Source organism: Nansenia antarctica (genome assembly GCF_963989245.1).
Source record: "Nansenia antarctica genome assembly, chromosome: 2".
In the NCBI taxonomy this organism is placed as follows: domain Eukaryota; kingdom Metazoa; phylum Chordata; class Actinopteri; order Argentiniformes; family Microstomatidae; genus Nansenia; species Nansenia antarctica.
Window position 1 is genome coordinate 39,388,730 of NC_137675.1, and position 18,696 is coordinate 39,407,425.

Consider the following 18,696-nt stretch of genomic DNA (forward strand, 5'->3'; position numbering starts at 1 on the left):
CACCGTTGAACGGCTAGCCTTGTTCCATAAGCCTGTGCATTTTGTCGTAGCACTTCTGTATATTGCTTTTGCTTCTGGTCTTGACAGTAGCCACTTGTCAACATCAGTACATGAAACCAGGTTTAATGTGTGCGATGCACATCTCTGATGTGGCGGCAAAGTAATCACAGCATCATCACCAACACTGTTTTGCAAGACATCATTAATGTTCATAAAAGTCACCTCATCCTCATCCTCCCCAGAGTCATCCTCCTTGGCTGGCTGGTACATTTTGAAGGCCTTGACGAAATTAGAGCCATTATCCGTGACAGTTGATGTTATTTTGTGGGATATGCCATAGGATGAGTGAATGTAGTCAAGTTCAGTTGCAATACTGTTGTGAGTATGACGGCCCTTGAATCGTCTGCATGCCAGGGCTGCTTTCCTTCGTTCCATGCTATGTGGATGAATCCAATGCGCGGTCACGCCAAGATAGCTTTTATTATGTGCAGTCCAAATGTCTGCAGTTGTAGAGACATATTCTAACTCTTCAAATTTATTTTGGAGCTCGGCATTCATTTTGGCGTACTCGGCGTCTATATATTTAGAAAACGTCTTTCTGCATGGCGGACCGGCCCCTCCTCTTGCCGGTATTTTGGCAATTAGGGCTCTGAAGGAGTCAGAATCAACTGTTGATAACGGAAGCATGTTCTCAACAACATACCTGCCTATCATTCCGTTCAGTTCAGTCTGTGTCACAAGTTTTTGTGGAGCTGACGCAGAAAAATCCAGCTTTAGCTGCTTGGACGGCGTGGCTCCGTGTCCTTCTTTGTTAGCGGAGCTCACGTTTGCCACACCTGGCCTGCTATCATCATCAACGGTTTTAGCCACTAGTTTTGTAGAAGCGTGTGCCGTTGAGAGATGCTTCATCAGGTTAGAGTTGCTTACAACGGACGTGGACAAACGTTTAGCTCCGGGACATAAAGTACACATCACATGTACGTTTTTACATTTTACCTCAATGAAGTTGAAATAATGCCTGTATTTCCACCGTGAAAACGCCACGTTCACCTCAGAACACTCGGGACTCGCCATTGCTCTCTGATAGTTTGAGTGTGTGTGTGGTGCTGTGCGCGCGTGTGGTTTGTGTGTAGAAACATCCGCACAACACTGAACTATGGTTGGCTCTACCATACCCAATCATGATCACTTAAGCGGTTGTCTCGCCCCTCCCCTCCCCAGCAATCAAAAACACCGTTGCAGCTGTGACTGAGGTCGGATGACAATGAGAAGCTTCAGTAAAGTAACTAGTAACGCGCCGCATTGAATTACCGGTAACGGTAACGGCGTTATAACGATGGAAATAGTAATCATTTAGATTACCCGTTACTGAAAAAAGTAACGTCGTTAGTAACGCCGTTTATTCTAACGCCGTTATTCACATCACTGGTTGTCCATTTCTTTCCACTCCTCCCCGAAAACACGTCTCCCCTCAAGGTTGGTCATATCAAGAATTATTTTCTGAATTGAATCAGTAATCAGCAGCTCAAAGGATGACTTGATATCATCAACATGAGTCACTGCCAATCGTGTGGGCCCTGGTACCATCCTTATAATGTTAGCAGCTGAGCGGGGGGGCTCTCTCATTGGGGATGAAGACCATTAAATTTGGCCATTCTTGGACAAATATGTGTGGGCTCCTGCAGTGGCTGGCTGTGGGGCTCCTGCAGTGGCTGGCTGTGGGGCTCCTGCAGTGGCTGGCTGCGGGGCTCTTCCAGTGGCTGGCTGCGGGGCTCTTCCAGTGGCTGGCTGTGGGGATCCTTCTGCTGCATGCTCAGAGTGAAACTCATCTCCAAATTCACTTTCAGAATCAGAATACTCTGAATTAATTTCTACATTATCCTCATCTGAAACATCCTCCCCCCTTTCAACTTCACTATGTTGCTCACTCTCTTCAAATATTATCTCCACGGCCCTCTGAACACTGTATCTTTTCTTCATGTTGCTGGTGGAGGATTGTAGTTGAAATGACCTATACACTGGGATGGAGAGCTATTTCTCTCTTTTATCCCTCCCATGATGTGCAGGTGCAGTACAATATTATTATACATTTTTTTACAACATTGCACTTCAAAGGGTAAAAAGTGCGAGAGCAGACAGCTTCTCGGCGCGGGAAAGCCAGAGCAGACGGCTTCTTGTGCAGGTGTGAGGAGTCCAGTACAATATTATTCTTTATTATTATTATACAATGTTGCATTTCAAAGGGTAAAGAGTGCGAGAGCAGACGGCTTCTCGGCACGGGAAAGACAGAGCAGAGGTGTGTGAGTGAGTGAGTGAGTGTCAGTGTGAGTGTGTGTATGTTTCTGTGTCTCTGTGTATCCGGGTCAAAATGATGAATGATGAAGGACATAAATGTGTTGGGGTATTGTAGGATGTGTAAAAAAAAAAAAAGATTTTTGTTTTTTGTTTTTCATATAAAATGAGCCAAGGCCATGGAGTTTCAGATTGATAAAATGTATTCTTGTACCATTTCTCTTTAAGTAAAAATTGAAAACGGGTCAGGTTGACCCGAACACCACACAAGGGTTAAGTAGTTTTGAAACCAGTACTTTTATACTTTTACTTGAGTAAAAAGCTTGAGTTGATACTTCAACTTCTACAGAAGTCTTTTTAAACCATAGTATCTATACTTCTACTTGAGTAATGAATGTGAATACTTTTGACACCTCTGACACACACATACGCACGCACACACGCGCACACACACACGCACACACACGCACGCACACACACTGTGGTATCCCTCTCACTGAGACCGGAGAAAAGTGCACACACAAGCCAGAGACGACACAAAACAGGAGGGACAGTTAGCCACTCTAGGTGTATTTTATTAACACAAAAGAACCAGGGCAATAAGGCCAGCTTAAGGCTTCTCGCCGTTACTCAAACTCAGAAGGGGGGTGGTAGAAGGATAGCCGGGGGGCTCTGCAGGCGTCCTCTCCGGCTGTCAGGGCCTCTCGAATAGGCTGCGCCCGACTGGTGCTATGGAGGTAGCATACAACACATTAATAACGATACTCTTAAATAAGTTGCCGCTGCACGGCTCTCACCCTACGTCACGGTCCAGGTAGGGGTTCGTCGTCTGCCTAGTCTCCGGCTGTCGGGGCCTCTCTACTAGGCTGCGCCCGACTGGTGTCTCGGGGGTAGCTGTGGGTAGGAGGTGGGCCAGAGGTGGCTAGTACGGGTAGTCGTTTGGTGTCCCGTCACTCTAGCCTGTGCATAGCTGTGGGGTTTCCCTGCATCTCCCCAGGGGCTGGAATTGGCGCTGTCCACGGTGCTGTGTCTCACCCTCGGTCTCAGTCAAGAGAGGGATTCCACAACACGCACATGCACACGCACACACACACTTCCACACGCACACATTGTCTCTCTCTCCCTCTCTTTTTAGCATCATCTCTATATTTTTCTTCATCACTCACTGTAATGATGATGATGATGATGATGATGATTGAATGATGGGTGGTAGCCGAGATTGGTGGAACCCAAAGTAATTAAAGATTCTTGCTAAAGGTAGACAATTAAAGAAAGATTTATTCCACTGCAGCGCTGCAGGTGAGCCCACTCACAGAGAGAGAACCAGAAAAGTTTGTAGACAGAGAGAACCAGACATGTTTGTAGACAGAGAGAACCAGACATGTTAGTAGACAGAGAGAACTAGACATGTTTGTAGACAGAGAGAGAACCAGACATGTTTGTAGACAGAGAGAGAACCAGACATGTTTGTAGAAAGAGAGAACCAGACATGTTTGTAGACAGAGAGAACCAGACATGTTTGTAGACAGAGAGAACAAGACATGTTAGTAGACAGAGAGAACCAGACATGTTTGTAGACAGAGAGAGAACCAGACATGTTTGTAGACAGAGAGAGAACCAGACATGTTTGTAGACAGAGAGAATCAGACATGTTAGTAGACAGAGAGAGAACCAGACATGTTAGTACACAGAGAGAGAACCAGACATGTTTGTAGACAGAGAGAACCAGACATGTTTGTAGACAGAGAAAGAACCAGACATGTTAGTAGACAGAGAGAGAACCAGACATGTTTGTAGACAGAGAGAGAACCAGACATGTTAGTTGACAGAGAGAACCAGACATGTTTGTTGACAGAGAGAGAGACAGACATGTCTGTAGACAGAGAGAACCAGACAAGTTTGTAGACAGAGAGAGAACCAGACATGTTAGTAGACAGAGAGAACCAGACATGTTAGTAGACAGAGAGAGAACCAGACATGTCTGTAGACAGAGAGAACCAGACATGTTAGTAGACAGAGAGAACCAGACATGTTTGTAGACAGAGAAAGAACCAGACATGTTAGTAGACAGAGAGAGAACCAGACATGTTTGTAGACAGAGAGAGAACCAGACATGTTAGTTGACAGAGAGAACCAGACATGTTTGTTGACAGAGAGAGAGACAGACATGTCTGTAGACAGAGATAACCAGACAAGTTTGTAGACAGAGAGAGAACCAGACATGTTTGTAGACAGAGAGAGAACCAGACATGTTAGTTGACAGAGAGAACCAGACATGTTTGTTGACAGAGAGAGAGACAGACATGTCTGTAGACAGAGAGAACCAGACAAGTTTGTAGACAGAGAGAGAACCAGACATGTTAGTAGACAGAGAGAACCAGACATGTTAGTAGACAGAGAGAGAACCAGACATGTCTGTAGACAGAGAGAACCAGACATGTTAGTAGACAAAGAGAACCAGACATGTTAGTAGACAGAGAGAGAACCAGACATGTTTGTAGACAGAGAGAGAACCAGACATGTTTGTAGACAGAGAGAACCAGACATGTGTGTAGACAGAGAGAGAACCAGACATGTTAGTAGACAGAGAGAGAACCAGACATGTCTGTAGACAGAGAGAACCAGACATGTTAGTAGACAGAGAGAACCAGACATGTTAGTAGACAGAGAGAGAACCAGACATGTTTGTAGACAGAGAGAGAACCAGACATGTTTGTAGACAGAGAGAACCAGACATGTTTGTAGACAGAGAGAACCAGACATGTTAGTAGACAGAGAGAACCAGACATGTTAGTAGACAGAGAGAACCAGACATGTTAGTAGACAGAGAGAGAACCAGACATGTCTGTAGACAGAGAGAACCAGACATGTGTGTAGACAGAGAGAACCAGACATGTGTGTAGACAGAGAGAACCAGACATGTTAGTAGACAGAGAGAGAACCAGACATGTTTGTAGACAGAGAGAACCAGACATGTTTGTAGACAGAGAGAACCAGACATGTTAGTAGACAGAGAGAACCAGACATGTTAGTAGACAGAGAGAACCAGACATGTTAGTAGACAGAGAGAGAACCAGACATGTTTGTAGACAGAGAGAGAACCAGACATGTTAGTTGACAGAGAGAACCAGACATGTTTGTTGACAGAGAGAGAGACAGACATGTCTGTAGACAGAGAGAACCAGACAAGTTTGTAGACAGAGAGAGAACCAGACATGTTAGTAGACAGAGAGAACCAGACATGTTAGTAGACAGAGAGAGAACCAGACATGTCTGTAGACAGAGAGAACCAGACATGTTAGTAGACAGAGAGAACCAGACATGTTTGTAGACAGAGAAAGAACCAGACATGTTAGTAGACAGAGAGAGAACCAGACATGTTTGTAGACAGAGAGAGAACCAGACATGTTAGTTGACAGAGAGAACCAGACATGTTTGTTGACAGAGAGAGAGACAGACATGTCTGTAGACAGAGATAACCAGACAAGTTTGTAGACAGAGAGAGAACCAGACATGTTTGTAGACAGAGAGAGAACCAGACATGTTAGTTGACAGAGAGAACCAGACATGTTTGTTGACAGAGAGAGAGACAGACATGTCTGTAGACAGAGAGAACCAGACAAGTTTGTAGACAGAGAGAGAACCAGACATGTTAGTAGACAGAGAGAACCAGACATGTTAGTAGACAGAGAGAGAACCAGACATGTCTGTAGACAGAGAGAACCAGACATGTTAGTAGACAAAGAGAACCAGACATGTTAGTAGACAGAGAGAGAACCAGACATGTTTGTAGACAGAGAGAGAACCAGACATGTTTGTAGACAGAGAGAACCAGACATGTGTGTAGACAGAGAGAGAACCAGACATGTTAGTAGACAGAGAGAGAACCAGACATGTCTGTAGACAGAGAGAACCAGACATGTTAGTAGACAGAGAGAACCAGACATGTTTGTAGACAGAGAGAGAACCAGACATGTTTGTAGACAGAGAGAACCAGACATGGTTGTAGACAGAGAGAACCAGACATGTTAGTAGACAGAGAGAACCAGACATGTTAGTAGACAGAGAGAACCAGACATGTTAGTAGACAGAGAGAGAACCAGACATGTCTGTAGACAGAGAGAACCAGACATGTGTGTAGACAGAGAGAACCAGACATGTGTGTAGACAGAGAGAACCAGACATGTTAGTAGACAGAGAGAGAACCAGACATGTTTGTAGACAGAGAGAACCAGACATGTTTGTAGACAGAGAGAACCAGACATGTTAGTAGACAGAGAGAACCAGACATGTTAGTAGACAGAGAGAACCAGACATGTTAGTAGACAGAGAGAGAACCAGACATGTCTGTAGACAGAGAGAACCAGACATGTGTGTAGACAGAGAGAACCAGACATGTGTGTAGACAGAGAGAACCAGACATGTTAGTAGACAGAGAGAGAACCAGACATGTTAGTAGACAGAGAGAGAACCAGACATGTTTGTAGACAGAGAGAACCAGACATGTGTGTAGACAGAGAGAACCAGACATGTTAGTAGACAGAGAGAGAACCAGACATGTTTGTAGACAGAGAGAACCAGACATGTTTGTAGACAGAGAGAACCAGACATGTTAGTAGACAGAGAGAGAACCAGACATGTTTGTAGACAGAGAGAACCAGACATGTGTGTAGACAGAGAGAACCAGACATGTTAGTAGACAGAGAGAGAACCAGACATGTTAGTAGACAGAGAGAGAACCAGACATGTTTGTAGACAGAGAGAACCAGACATGTGTGTAGACAGAGAGAACCAGACATGTTAGTAGACAGAGAGAGAACCAGACATGTTAGTAGACAGAGAGAGAACCAGACATGTTTGTAGACAGAGAGAGAACCAGACATGTTAGTAGACAGAGAGAGAACCAGACATGTGTGTAGACAGAGAGAACCAGACATGTTAGTAGACAGAGAGAACCAGACATGTGTGTGTAGACAGAGAGAGAACCAGACATGTTAGTAGACAGAGAGAGAACCAGACATGTTTGTAGACAGAGAGAACCAGACATGTGTGTAGACAGAGAGAACCAGACATGTTAGTAGACAGAGAGAGAACCAGACATGTGTGTAGACAGAGAGAACCAGACATGTTAGTAGACAGAGAGAGAACCAGACATGTTTGTAGACAGAGAGAACCAGACATGTTAGTAGACAGAGAGAACCAGACATGTTAGTAGACAGAGAGAACCAGACATGTTAGTAGACAGAGAGAGAACCAGACATGTTTGTAGACAGAGAGAGAACCAGACATGTGTGTAGACAGAGAGAGAACCAGACATGGTTGTAGACAGAGAGAACCAGACATGTTTGTAGACAGAGAGAACCAGACATGTTAGTAGACAGAGAGAGAACCAGACATGTTTGTAGACAGAGAGAGAACCAGACATGTTTGTAGACAGAGAGAACCAGACATGTTTGTAGACAGAGAAAGAACCAGACATGTTAGTAGACAGAGAGAACCAGACATGTTAGTAGACAGAGAGAACCAGACATGTTTTTAGACAGAGAGAGAACCAGACATGTCTGTAGACAGAGAGAACGATAGTTATGGAGATAGACTCCAGTTCTATGAGTGGAGCGGAGCCCCATAGGGGAGCTCTGCTCCTATTGGTTTACCCGCTACCTAAAGTAGCCAATGACTGAATTTTTCAATGCCTGCGCCCGCCTGGGGTGCTATATAAAGGGGCGTACTTCGCTCCATCATTCTCCCAAACATACAAAACAGCCGGGTTTGAACGAGTCGAAGTGGGCCAGCAGCCCTATGGGGCTCCGCTCCACTCATAGAACTGGAGTCTATCTCCATAACTATCGTTCTATATCGTGGAGCTCTGCTCCTATTGGTTTAGGCGGAGCGAGCGAGGCCAAATGTACCCCCACTGAGACTATTAATCCGAAAACAATCTCAGCGGCACCCGGAGCTGACCACTGATGTTGGTTCAAGACAACCTTAAAAAGTTGGCCCAACCCACACCGAGTCTGCTCCACTGATCTAGCCCTTACGTGAGCACGCAGGGTTGTAGATCTAACGGAACATGTCCTGGAGGAGGGTCCCCTCCCCAGGCACATCCGTAATCATCCTGACAGCACTTGAATAGCATCCCCAACCAGGGTAATCCAAGTGCCATCCCCACTACATCAGTCATCAGCAAACTGAGGACAGAATGAGAAAAGGATGAGGAAGAATATCACTTACCCAACCCTTACGTTGGGTTGTTGATCTAACAGAACATGTCCTGGAGGAGGGTCCCCTCCCCAGGCACATCCGTATTCATCCTGACAGCACTTGAATAGAATCCCCATGACCAGGGTAATCCAAGTGCCCTTCCCACAACATCAGTCATCAGCAAAACTGAGGACAGAATGAGAAAAGGATGAGGAAGAATATCACTGACCTAACCCTTACGTGAGCACGTAGGGTTGTTGATCTCACGGAACATGTCCTGGAGGAGGGTCCCCTCCCCAGGCACATCCGTATTCATCCTGACAGCACTTGAATAGAATCCCCATGACCAGGGTAATCCAAGTGCCTTTCCCACTACATCAGTCATCAGCAAAACTGAGGACAGAATGAGAAAAGGATGAGGAAGAAATATCTTTCAAGTAATACCGTACAAAAGGTGATGGCGACGACCAAGACGCCGCCTCACATATCTCCTCCACTCCCACTCCCCTGAGAATGGCCACTGATGTGGCCATGCCCCTGGTGGAATGAGCCCGAATGCCAGTCGGCACGGGCTGCCCCTTCGATTCGTATGCGAGGCTAATCGCCTCGCAAATCCAATGGGACAGCCTCTGCTTCGAGAGTGGTGCCCCGGCTTTCTGTCCGCCGTAGCAGATCAGAAGCGGGGGAGAAGATCTCAGTCCTGCTGTGCGCTTCACATATTGTGCCAACGCGCGCACCGGACATAGACAATGTAAACGCCTCTCCCTCTCTCCGTCGTGAGGAGGAGGAAAAAAGGCGCTCAGAGCACAGCTCTGAACCCTAAACCCACGATTAACCTTAGGGATAAAAGCCGGGTTAGGGCGTAACACAGCTTTTGTTTCGTCATCAGATATGATCAAACAATCTGCCCGTGTCGAGAGAGCACGTAAATCACTCACTCGCTTAGCCGTAGTCAAGGCGAGGAGTAGACTCGTCTTGAGAGACAATAAACGCAACGACACAGTGTCAATGGGTTCGAATGGGGGCACGCACAGCGCCTCTAGCACAATCGACAGGTCCCATTTTGGCATTAGAGTCCTATGAGGGCGTCTAAGCCTACACACTCCAGTCAAAAAACGCTTAACCAGCGAATGACTGAAAAAACCAGTGTCGTTGTCGCAAAACCCTCATGACAAGCTGAGATGGTAGCCGCGTAAACTTTAATAGTTCCCGCCGCCAATCCCTTGTCAACAGCGACTGTAAGAAGCGCAAGAACGTTTCGACCCGACAACAGGCAGGGTCAACGTTCTGTCCCTCACACCACTGTGTAAAACTCACCAGCGCGCCGCATATCCCTTTGCATATCCCTCATAGGCGGCCCCTTCACCAAGCCTCCGTCTTGAGAGAGTGCATCTTGTCGATGAGGTATGGGCCATGGGCCCTCTACCAACATCTCCATCAGTTCCGGAAACCACGGGGCTCCGGGACGGTCCCGGGCTACAAGAATTAACTCTAGCCTCTCTGACCTCACTCGTGCCAACAGTGGGAGGATAGATGTCAGGGGTGGGAACGCGTATAACAGGACCCTCGGCCATGGGTGGTGTGCGAATGCATCGACTCCCAATGGCGGGTTGTCCTGTTCGCGCAGGGAGAACCAAAGGCGACACTGCGCATTCGTCCGGGACGCAAACAGATCCACTTCTGCTTGCCCGAACCGTGCCCAAATCAGAGACACAATGGAGGGTGCTAACCTCCAGTCGTCGTCCTTCGGGCCTCCCCGTGATAACAGATCTGCTCCTTCGTTGAGCAGACCTGGAATGTGGAGAGCTTTTAGCGAACTCAGGTGTGTGACAGCCCACAGCCATATATCTGTCGCTAGGCGATGAAGTGACGCTGAGCGTACTCCCCCTTGACGATTGATGTATGCTACTGTTGTCCTGTTGTCGGATCTGACTAACACGTCCAGATCCTTTAACACCGGGGCAAAATGAAGTAGCGTTAACTTCACCGCCTCGAGTTCCAGCAGGTTGATGTGACGCGTCTCTAACGGTCCCCATCTTCCTGCCACCGAACCTGCCTGACACACTCCTCCCCACCCAGTCAACGACGCGTCCGTGAAGACTGGGTAGTGGGATGCCGGTCTGCCCATGGCGACTCCGCGCGCGATGACGCGCGGGTCTCTCCAGTAGCTCAGGTCGGTCTTGACCGATCTCGGTATTACAATCAACTTGCGACGGTGTCTCACTGGATCCAGTCGCAGTCGTGCGAACCGCCTCTGCAGTCTGCGCATGTGTAATAGGCCTAAGGGGACCACTACATGGGCTGCAGACATCAGTCCTAGTAAGGACATCATTGACAGAGCGGTGATTGTATTTGTCACTCGACACACCCGGAGAGCTGACGTCAGTGTCGCTCTCCGTGGTGCCGATAAACTGGCCCTCATCTTGGCAGTATCCAACTGAATGCCTAGATAGGAAAACTGTTGAGCCGGCCACGGAGCACTCTTTGTCCAGTTGATAGCCAACCCCAGCTGAGTGAGGTGCTGCACCAGTGAGGTTGCGTCCCGAATGGCTCGATTTGGGCATTGGGCCAAGACCAGTAGGTCGTCGAGATAAGCTAATATGCGTATCCCGTTTCGCCTCAGTGGTTCGAGTGCTGTCTGCACGCATTTGGAGAAAGTTCGAGGAGCAAGCGCGTACCCGAAGGACAGGCGCGTGTACTCGTAAACCTTCCCTTGGAAGGCAAAACGTAGAAATTTCCTGTGCCTCTCTGTGATTGGCACATGAAAATACGCGTCCCTCAGGTCTATGCTGATTCCGTAGTCGCCTTTCTGTATACAAGACAGAAGGCGCCTCGTCGTCAACATACGAAAGGGGCGTTTCGCCACTCTCTCGTTGAGGACCCTTAAATCTAGTATGGGTCTCATGCCTCCGGATTTCTTTGGGACAAGGAAATACGGGGAGTACCACCCCATGTCCCACTGGTCCCTCGGAACCATTGTCACTGCGCCCTTTGTTAGGAGATTCGTAATCTCCTCCTGGAGCGCACGTGTTTTTATCGGGCAGGACAAAACAGTCTCTCTCACGCCCCTGAAGGGCGGAGGAGGCTGAATGAACTGTAGTGCATATCCCCTCCTCAATGTCCTGTCCAGCCAGCCCGACAGAATACCTGCCCCTTCTAGCCATTCTGCATAACGCAACGACAGCGGAAAAAGCTTGAATTTCTGTATGACCCCAGCCGCCGCTGCACACCGAGGAGGTGGCACAGCCCAAGGTGGGGTCTGTTACGTTTCTCTAAAGGTTCTGTATGTATACAATAGTGTCGGGTCCAGGTGCGGTGTAGTAAACAAAGACACGGAGATATAATAAAATAAAGACTCTCTTTACTGAGACGTATAGTTCGCAGGTACAAACATAGACTTTCAGACGGAACAACAAAAAGGGGAGCAGTAGGGCTCAGCACGTATGCAATAATAACGAAGGAACTGAGGTCAATAATAAAGTACACGGAAACTAAAGTTTGAGCAAAGGGCTCCCAAGGAGGTACAAGGTTTCAAACAAAGTCAAGGCTCAATCACGTTCCGAGTAACGGATACGTGAAGTGGTAATACGTACACAGGATACTGAAGCATTCCAAACGGGGTAACACAAGTGATTGACTGACAAGGGAACAGGGAAAAGGGACACACCTAAATAGTCACATACACAACAGGTGACAGGCATTAGCAATCAGTTCCAATAAAGTCCAGCCACCAGTAGGTGGTGTCGGAGAGTCGGAGACTCCCCTGGTGACAGGGGTCATTTCGAAAGGGATGGGCTGCCGTCTGTAAAGAGTGTTTGCTATGTGTAACAATGCCCTTTATTGACGCAGGTTTATTATGCCTGATAATCAAAGAACCGGCCGCACGCTCATGAGCTGGGCCAGATCCTGATAAACATGGAGGGGTTATTGATGTAAATAACGATCCCTCTATACGGCTACAGACAGGGGTGTTTAACCCCGTTTGTATCGTGATAGGGGTAAGTCTGTTAGGCAGAGAGCTGGCCACACGCTGGTACGCTGGGCCAGTCTCCGCTTCGTTTCTAACCGGTAGCGATTGGACCACGCTCCGACAAGGCAGGCGGGTCTCCGCTCCGGTAGATAACATGGGAAAATCACCTTTACTGAAAAAGTAAGGTGGGGATTTTCCTTCTTTTACCTCTTTATGAGGTAGCAGACATGAAGAGGAAACCGGTGGTGGGGTCATTACCGACCCCATGCCAGTGAAACCGGGCCACGCTGCCGTGGGGGGCCGTAGCGGGCCCTCCCAGTGGTCAGCGGCGGGGGCTGGGGATGCCGAGTGAGGCATGGCTCCGTCTGTAGAGGTGGAACCAGTGCCGCATCACACCGAAACCTCAGTTTCGCAGCCGTTGACGGTCTAGTCGTCACCACGGCGGAAGAAGAAGAGGTGGAGGGTCGCTGGAGGGGGAGGTGGCTGGCAAGGTGCCTCTTAGTCTCCTCCATCGCGGCCAGGCGCACCGTCAAGGTGTCCATGGCGGGACCGAATAGCCCTTGTCTCTCTATTGGAGCATTCAGTAGGGCCATCCGGTCCGCCCCGGTCATGGTGGTGAGAGACAGCCACATCTGTCGCTGCTGCACCACCGCGTTTGCCATCAGGCGACCCCCACAAACCGCGACGCCCTGGGCCAGGTACATCGTCGCGGCACTGAGCTTGCTCAGAAGCACCGCCTCCGCTGCAGACAAACCGTAGGGTCTGAAACTTTCCTACGGTCTGTGGTGATTTTCGCAATGGCGGCGTTAAACACGGCGACGTTATTCGCTGCTGCCGCCGCCTGCGCACCGAGAGCGTAGCTCTTGTCTACCAGGGCGGCGTTAAACCTGTCACGCTGGTTGGGCGGCATAGGTTTTTTAGGCACCGACCAGGCGCTGGACCCCGGTACCAAGTAGGCGGCTAGCGCTGGTTCGAGCGGCGGGGAGCCGTTGGTCATCCCCTCCGCGAGCCCCTCCACTCTGGTAAAGGGCAAGAACGCCTTCACCGGCGCCCTGCCTGTGAGTGGTTCTCCCCACTTGTCCTCCACGAACTTATCTAAGCCCGGGAGGACAGCGTTAGGAGGTTGGTCCTGTCGCTTCGCCCTTTTCCCGTAAAACAGGTCCTTCTCCCAGAAGGACTCCGTTGGGGGAGGGGAGGCGGGACGGGGAATTGCCAACACGCCTGCCGCAGCTTCCAGGAGGCCCTGGAAGTCGTGGTGGAGTGATGGGGGGGCGAGGGCGGGGAGCACGTGCTCTACCTGCCGCTCGCTCTCATCAGAGCTTTCTGATTCTGACACCGGCACCGACCACTCAGCTGGGTGAGGGCGGCGTGATGTCAGGGCCGGCTGAGCGGGCGGGACCATCCCTACTTGGGGAGGTGCCTGCCCAGAACGCCGTTCTTGCTTGTCCTACGCTGCTAGAAAATCGCAGCGGCAGGTGTCCCGGAGGAACTTCTTCGTGGTCGGCGGCGGACGATCCATCGCTGAAGGGAAAAGTCTCCTCCGCTGAAAAGTGTCCTCCGCTGCTTGGAAGTCGCAGCGGCAGGCGTCCCGGAGGAACTTCTCCATAGGCGGCGGACGATCCATCTTGAAGGGAAAAGTCTGGCGGGTCCTCCAGTCTTAGTAGTCGTCCTTCTCAGTCTTCAGATATAAACCCGTGCTGAACTTTTTGGGAGAATGATGGAGCGAAGTACGCCCCTTTATATAGCACCCCAGGCGGGCGCGGGCATTGAAAAATTCAGTCATTGGCTACTTTGGGTAGCGGGTAAACCAATAGGAGCAGAGCTCCCCTATGGGGCGGAGCTCCACGATATAGAACCAGACATGTTTGTAGACAGAGAGAGAACCAGACATTTTGTAGACATGTTTGTAGACATGTTTGTAGACATGTTTGTAGACAGTGCTTCAGGCCGTTACTTTATGATCAAGCAAGCAGCTGTCTGTCACACATCATAACAACATTGACATGGCTCCGTTCAGTCTGCTTGACCACATGGAAGAGGCACCAACCATGCACATTTAACTGTGCCCACGTCCCATAAGGAGCTGGCTAGGGCTAGGGTTAGGGTTAGGGTTAGGATTAGGGTTAGGGTTAATCCTAACCCATAGAATGAGGCAGAGAGGGAACATGTTGACTGAGTGTTTAACAGTTTAGATCGCACATCCTATCACTCACTCTAGTGTTCTTCTCTCTCTCTCGCACGCACGCACGCACACACACAAACACACACACATACACACACACACACACACACACACACATACACTGTCTCTGCTTCTTCCTTTCTCCTTCATAATCTTTCTTTCAATCTCTGCATGCACATCAATCTAATGTTGTTTTCTTTCTTCCTCACTCCTCCCCCCCTCCCCCACTCCTCCCCCACTCCTCCCCCCTCCCTCTCCTCATCCGCCTCCCCCACTCCTGAACCGTCTCCCTCTCCTCCCCCCCTCCCCCACTCCTCCCCCACTCCCCCCCTCCCTCTCCTCTTCCCCCTCCCCCACTCCTCCCCCCCCTCCCTCTCCCCCCCGCCTCCGCATGGGTTGGAGCGGTCGCTGACATCCCCTCACTTAATCTTAATTGAATTTGTCTCTTGTGCTAACGCCGGTGCAGGATGCCACATTAATCCTGCCTGGAAACGTGATGAATGTCTCCGCTGCCCTGCCAGGCCCACTGCATGTTAGTTATTATATTTCTAAATTGGTGGAAACCACCGCACCTGCCTCTCCCTGGTAAAGGAATAATTTGTCATTTTGATGATTAAATCCTTGACCTAAGTGGTGTGGCAGCCGCCAGGAGTCCAACACTACCTCCTAACCCTAACCCACACAGTATCACAGTACCTCTACACCAGACAGGGCCCACTCAGTACCTCTACACCAGACAGGTGGGCCCACTCAGTACCTCTACACCAGACAGGTGGACCCACTCAGTACCTCTACACTAGACAGGTGGGCCCACACAGTACCTCTACACCAGACAGGTGGGCCAACACAGTACCTCTACACCAGACAGATGGGCCCACACAGTACCTCTACACCAGACAGGTGGGCCCACACAGTACCTCTACACCAGACAGGTGGGCCCACATAGTACCTCTACACCAGACAGGTGGGCCCACTCAGTACCTCTACACCAGACAGGGCCCACACAGTACCTCTACACCAGACAGGTGGGCCCACACAGTACCTCTACACCAGACAGGTGGGCCCACACAGCACATCTACACCAGACAGGTGGGCCCACACAGTACCTCTACACCAGACAGGTGGGCCCACACAGCACCTCTACACCAGACAGGTGGGCCCACACAGTACCTTTACACCAGATAGGTGGGCCCACTCAGTACAGCAGTACCACAGCACCTCTACAGACAGATGGCTTAGACCAACAGACACAGGGCTGTCACACCGGCAAAGAACCGTTCCGGTTCGCGTTCGCGTTCGGGAACCTCCGAACCTTGGTGCTGGTGCATACCAGTGTAACCAGAACCATCAGGGTTCATACCAGTGTAACCAGAACCATCAGGGTTCATACCAGTGTAACCAGAACCATCAGGGTTCATACCAGTGTAACCAGAACCATCCGCGTCATCAACGCTGGGTGATGAAGGGGCGGGATAAACAAACATGTCACAACTAGATGGCAGCTACTTCACTGGAAATGAGGATAATATCTTCCACTACAGTATTACTACATTTTGTCTACTTCCTTCTTGCTGGTCTTTGCAGCCTAGAATATGACACACCCACTGATGATGTCATAGACACACCCACTGACGACGTGACTGTTGTACGTTTTGGTTCCCGCTTGAGAACCACTATTTTCTGGTTCCCACTGCGAACACAATGTTACAAAATGACTCCTTGGCCTGTGGGAGATTAACCTGGTGTGTGTGTGTGTGTGTGTGTGTGTGTGTGTGTGTGTGTGTGTGTGTGTGTGTGTGTGTTTGTGTGTGTGTGTTTCAGAATGCTTTCGCCCCGCTGGCAGACGCTAAGGCCAGGAGCCATGCAGACGACGTGGGGCTGGTGCTGTCCTCCCTGCAGGCCAGCATCTACCGGGGAGGCTACAGCCGCTTCGCCCCCTACTAACCCTCCACAACCCTCAACAACCTATCTACAACCTTTCTGACAGGGCGGAGAAACACAGAGAGAGTGTGTGTGTGTGAGAGAGAGAGAGAGAGAGAGAGAGAGAGAGAGAGAGAGAGAGAGAGAGAGAGAGAGAGAGAGAGAGAGAGAGAGAGACAGAGAAGATTTCAGAGGCCCGGGTATTGCAATACATGCAGTTGTGCATCATTTTAGCATCTCCTAAGAGAGAGGACACATTTTTTTTGATATTTTTCATCTTATACCTCAGATATCTTGTGCTGTGTATTTTGATATTGTGGGTTTTTAATTTCTAAAGATTAAACATAGATTGTTGGCTGTAGAGGTTTCTGTGGTGATATAGAGAGCTGTTAGATTAAAGATTTAAAAATATATAGTGATTATACAATGAATTTGAATTGTTAGGGTTTGTATAAAAACAAATAAGTCATATACAGTAGTCACATTTAGGGGGTTATCACGTTTTGTAAGAGTGTTTAAGTGACTACAATAGTCTTGTGGTTTTCTGGTTCCTTTGGCGCTGCCTCAGTCCATTTAGTTGTGTTAGGTTCTGGTTTTGGTTCTGGGGTGTTTAGGGTTGGGGTGGGAAGGGGAGGTGTGAAGGCCAATAACAGAGGTCTGTAGAGGACCCCTTATGGAACCAGGTGTAGGACTAGCGAGAGATAGGGTCAGTAGTTTTTTTTGTGAATGGTGCGTAGTTGGCAGCAAAGCTAGCGAGGCCGTTGATGTATTGATTATATCATATGGTTCTGATTACATCATATGGTTCTGATTACACCATATGGTTCTGATTATATCATATGGTTATGAATACATCATATGGTTCTGATTACATCATATTGTTCTGATTACTTCATATGGTTCTGATTATATCATATGGTTCTGATTATATCATATGGTTATGATTACATCATATGGTTCTGATTATATCATATGGTTCTGATTACATCATATGGTTCTGATTATATCATATGGTTCTGATTATATCTTATGGTTCTGATTACATCACATGATTATGATTACATCATATGATTATGATTATATCGTATGGTTATGATTATATCATATGGTTATGATTGTATCATATGGTTATGATTATATCATATGGTTATGATTATATCATATGGTTTTGATTACATCATATGGTTATGATTATATCGTTCATCACTCCAAGCCAAAGGTTAAAGTTGATGTTTCTGGGGTGCTCTGTGTGTACAGTAAAGTATTTGACATGTAAGAACTATTAGACCTAGGCAGAAAGACGCGGCAGGTTTACTGTTCAACCATCTCCTTGTCGCTTAGTCAAACCCCTTAAATAGAGTAGACCATCCCCCAAAATAAGATGTTGTTTTTATATAACTTCCAGTATATATTGATTGATATAATTGCTGACTTTTCTATTCTAGGAGATATTATAGGGTTAGGGTTAGGGAGAGATTATAGGGTTAGGGTTAGGGAGAGATTATAGGGTTAGGGGTTATAGGTGTGATTATTTGTACCAGATGAAAGTTGAAAAAAAAGGATATTAAACCAACAGTGTATTAAATTTGAGCTGTGCAGTGAAGACGTTCTCTTATATGACATACACAACTGTATAATGTTTTAGATTTAGAATAGTACACCAACCGGTAGGGAGAGCTAGCTCATTTTCTATGGAATCATATCCAGATTTATATTAACACTTTACTGTAAAGTAATGCAATCATAATGTCGATACTCTCATGGTATTTGTATCAATTGTTCTCTGCTGCCACACAACCTGCAATGTTGGCGTCAGTTCTCCAGTGGTGAGACGTCAGTGTTGGACGTCTTATGGTTTCCTGTTTTGGTTCTTTTTTTCTTTTTTTTGAGGTTAGCTTCTTTTTAGCTACATTTCATTTTGATATCATTTTTAATGTGACATCCTTTGTAATGTTATTTTTTAGAACTCAGCCTTTACACTTTGAAAAATAAAAAGGTTGATTATTTGAGAAAAAAATTGAAATAAATGACTTGTGAAAAAGTTGATGTATATGTAAATATGATGACTGAAGCTGTGGTTGATAAAGTGCTACAAAAGCCGGGAGAGAGACGCCTGGCTACGATAACAGCT

General features: G+C 48.0%; 1 protein-coding gene across 1 annotated transcript in view; it reads left to right on the forward strand.

The window, feature by feature from the left end:
• The window catches only part of rbfox1 (RNA binding fox-1 homolog 1), a gene marked incomplete at both ends in the record, with an annotated part of 526,479 nt that extends 509,890 nt beyond the window's left edge, over positions 1–16,589 (forward strand). Inside the window, one exon of the mRNA XM_080524505.1 lies at positions 16,467–16,589. Coding sequence (XP_080380631.1) covers positions 16,467–16,589 — 123 coding nt within the window. The remainder of the gene's footprint in view (positions 1–16,466) is intronic.
• Positions 16,590–18,696: the final 2,107 nt, after the last annotated feature.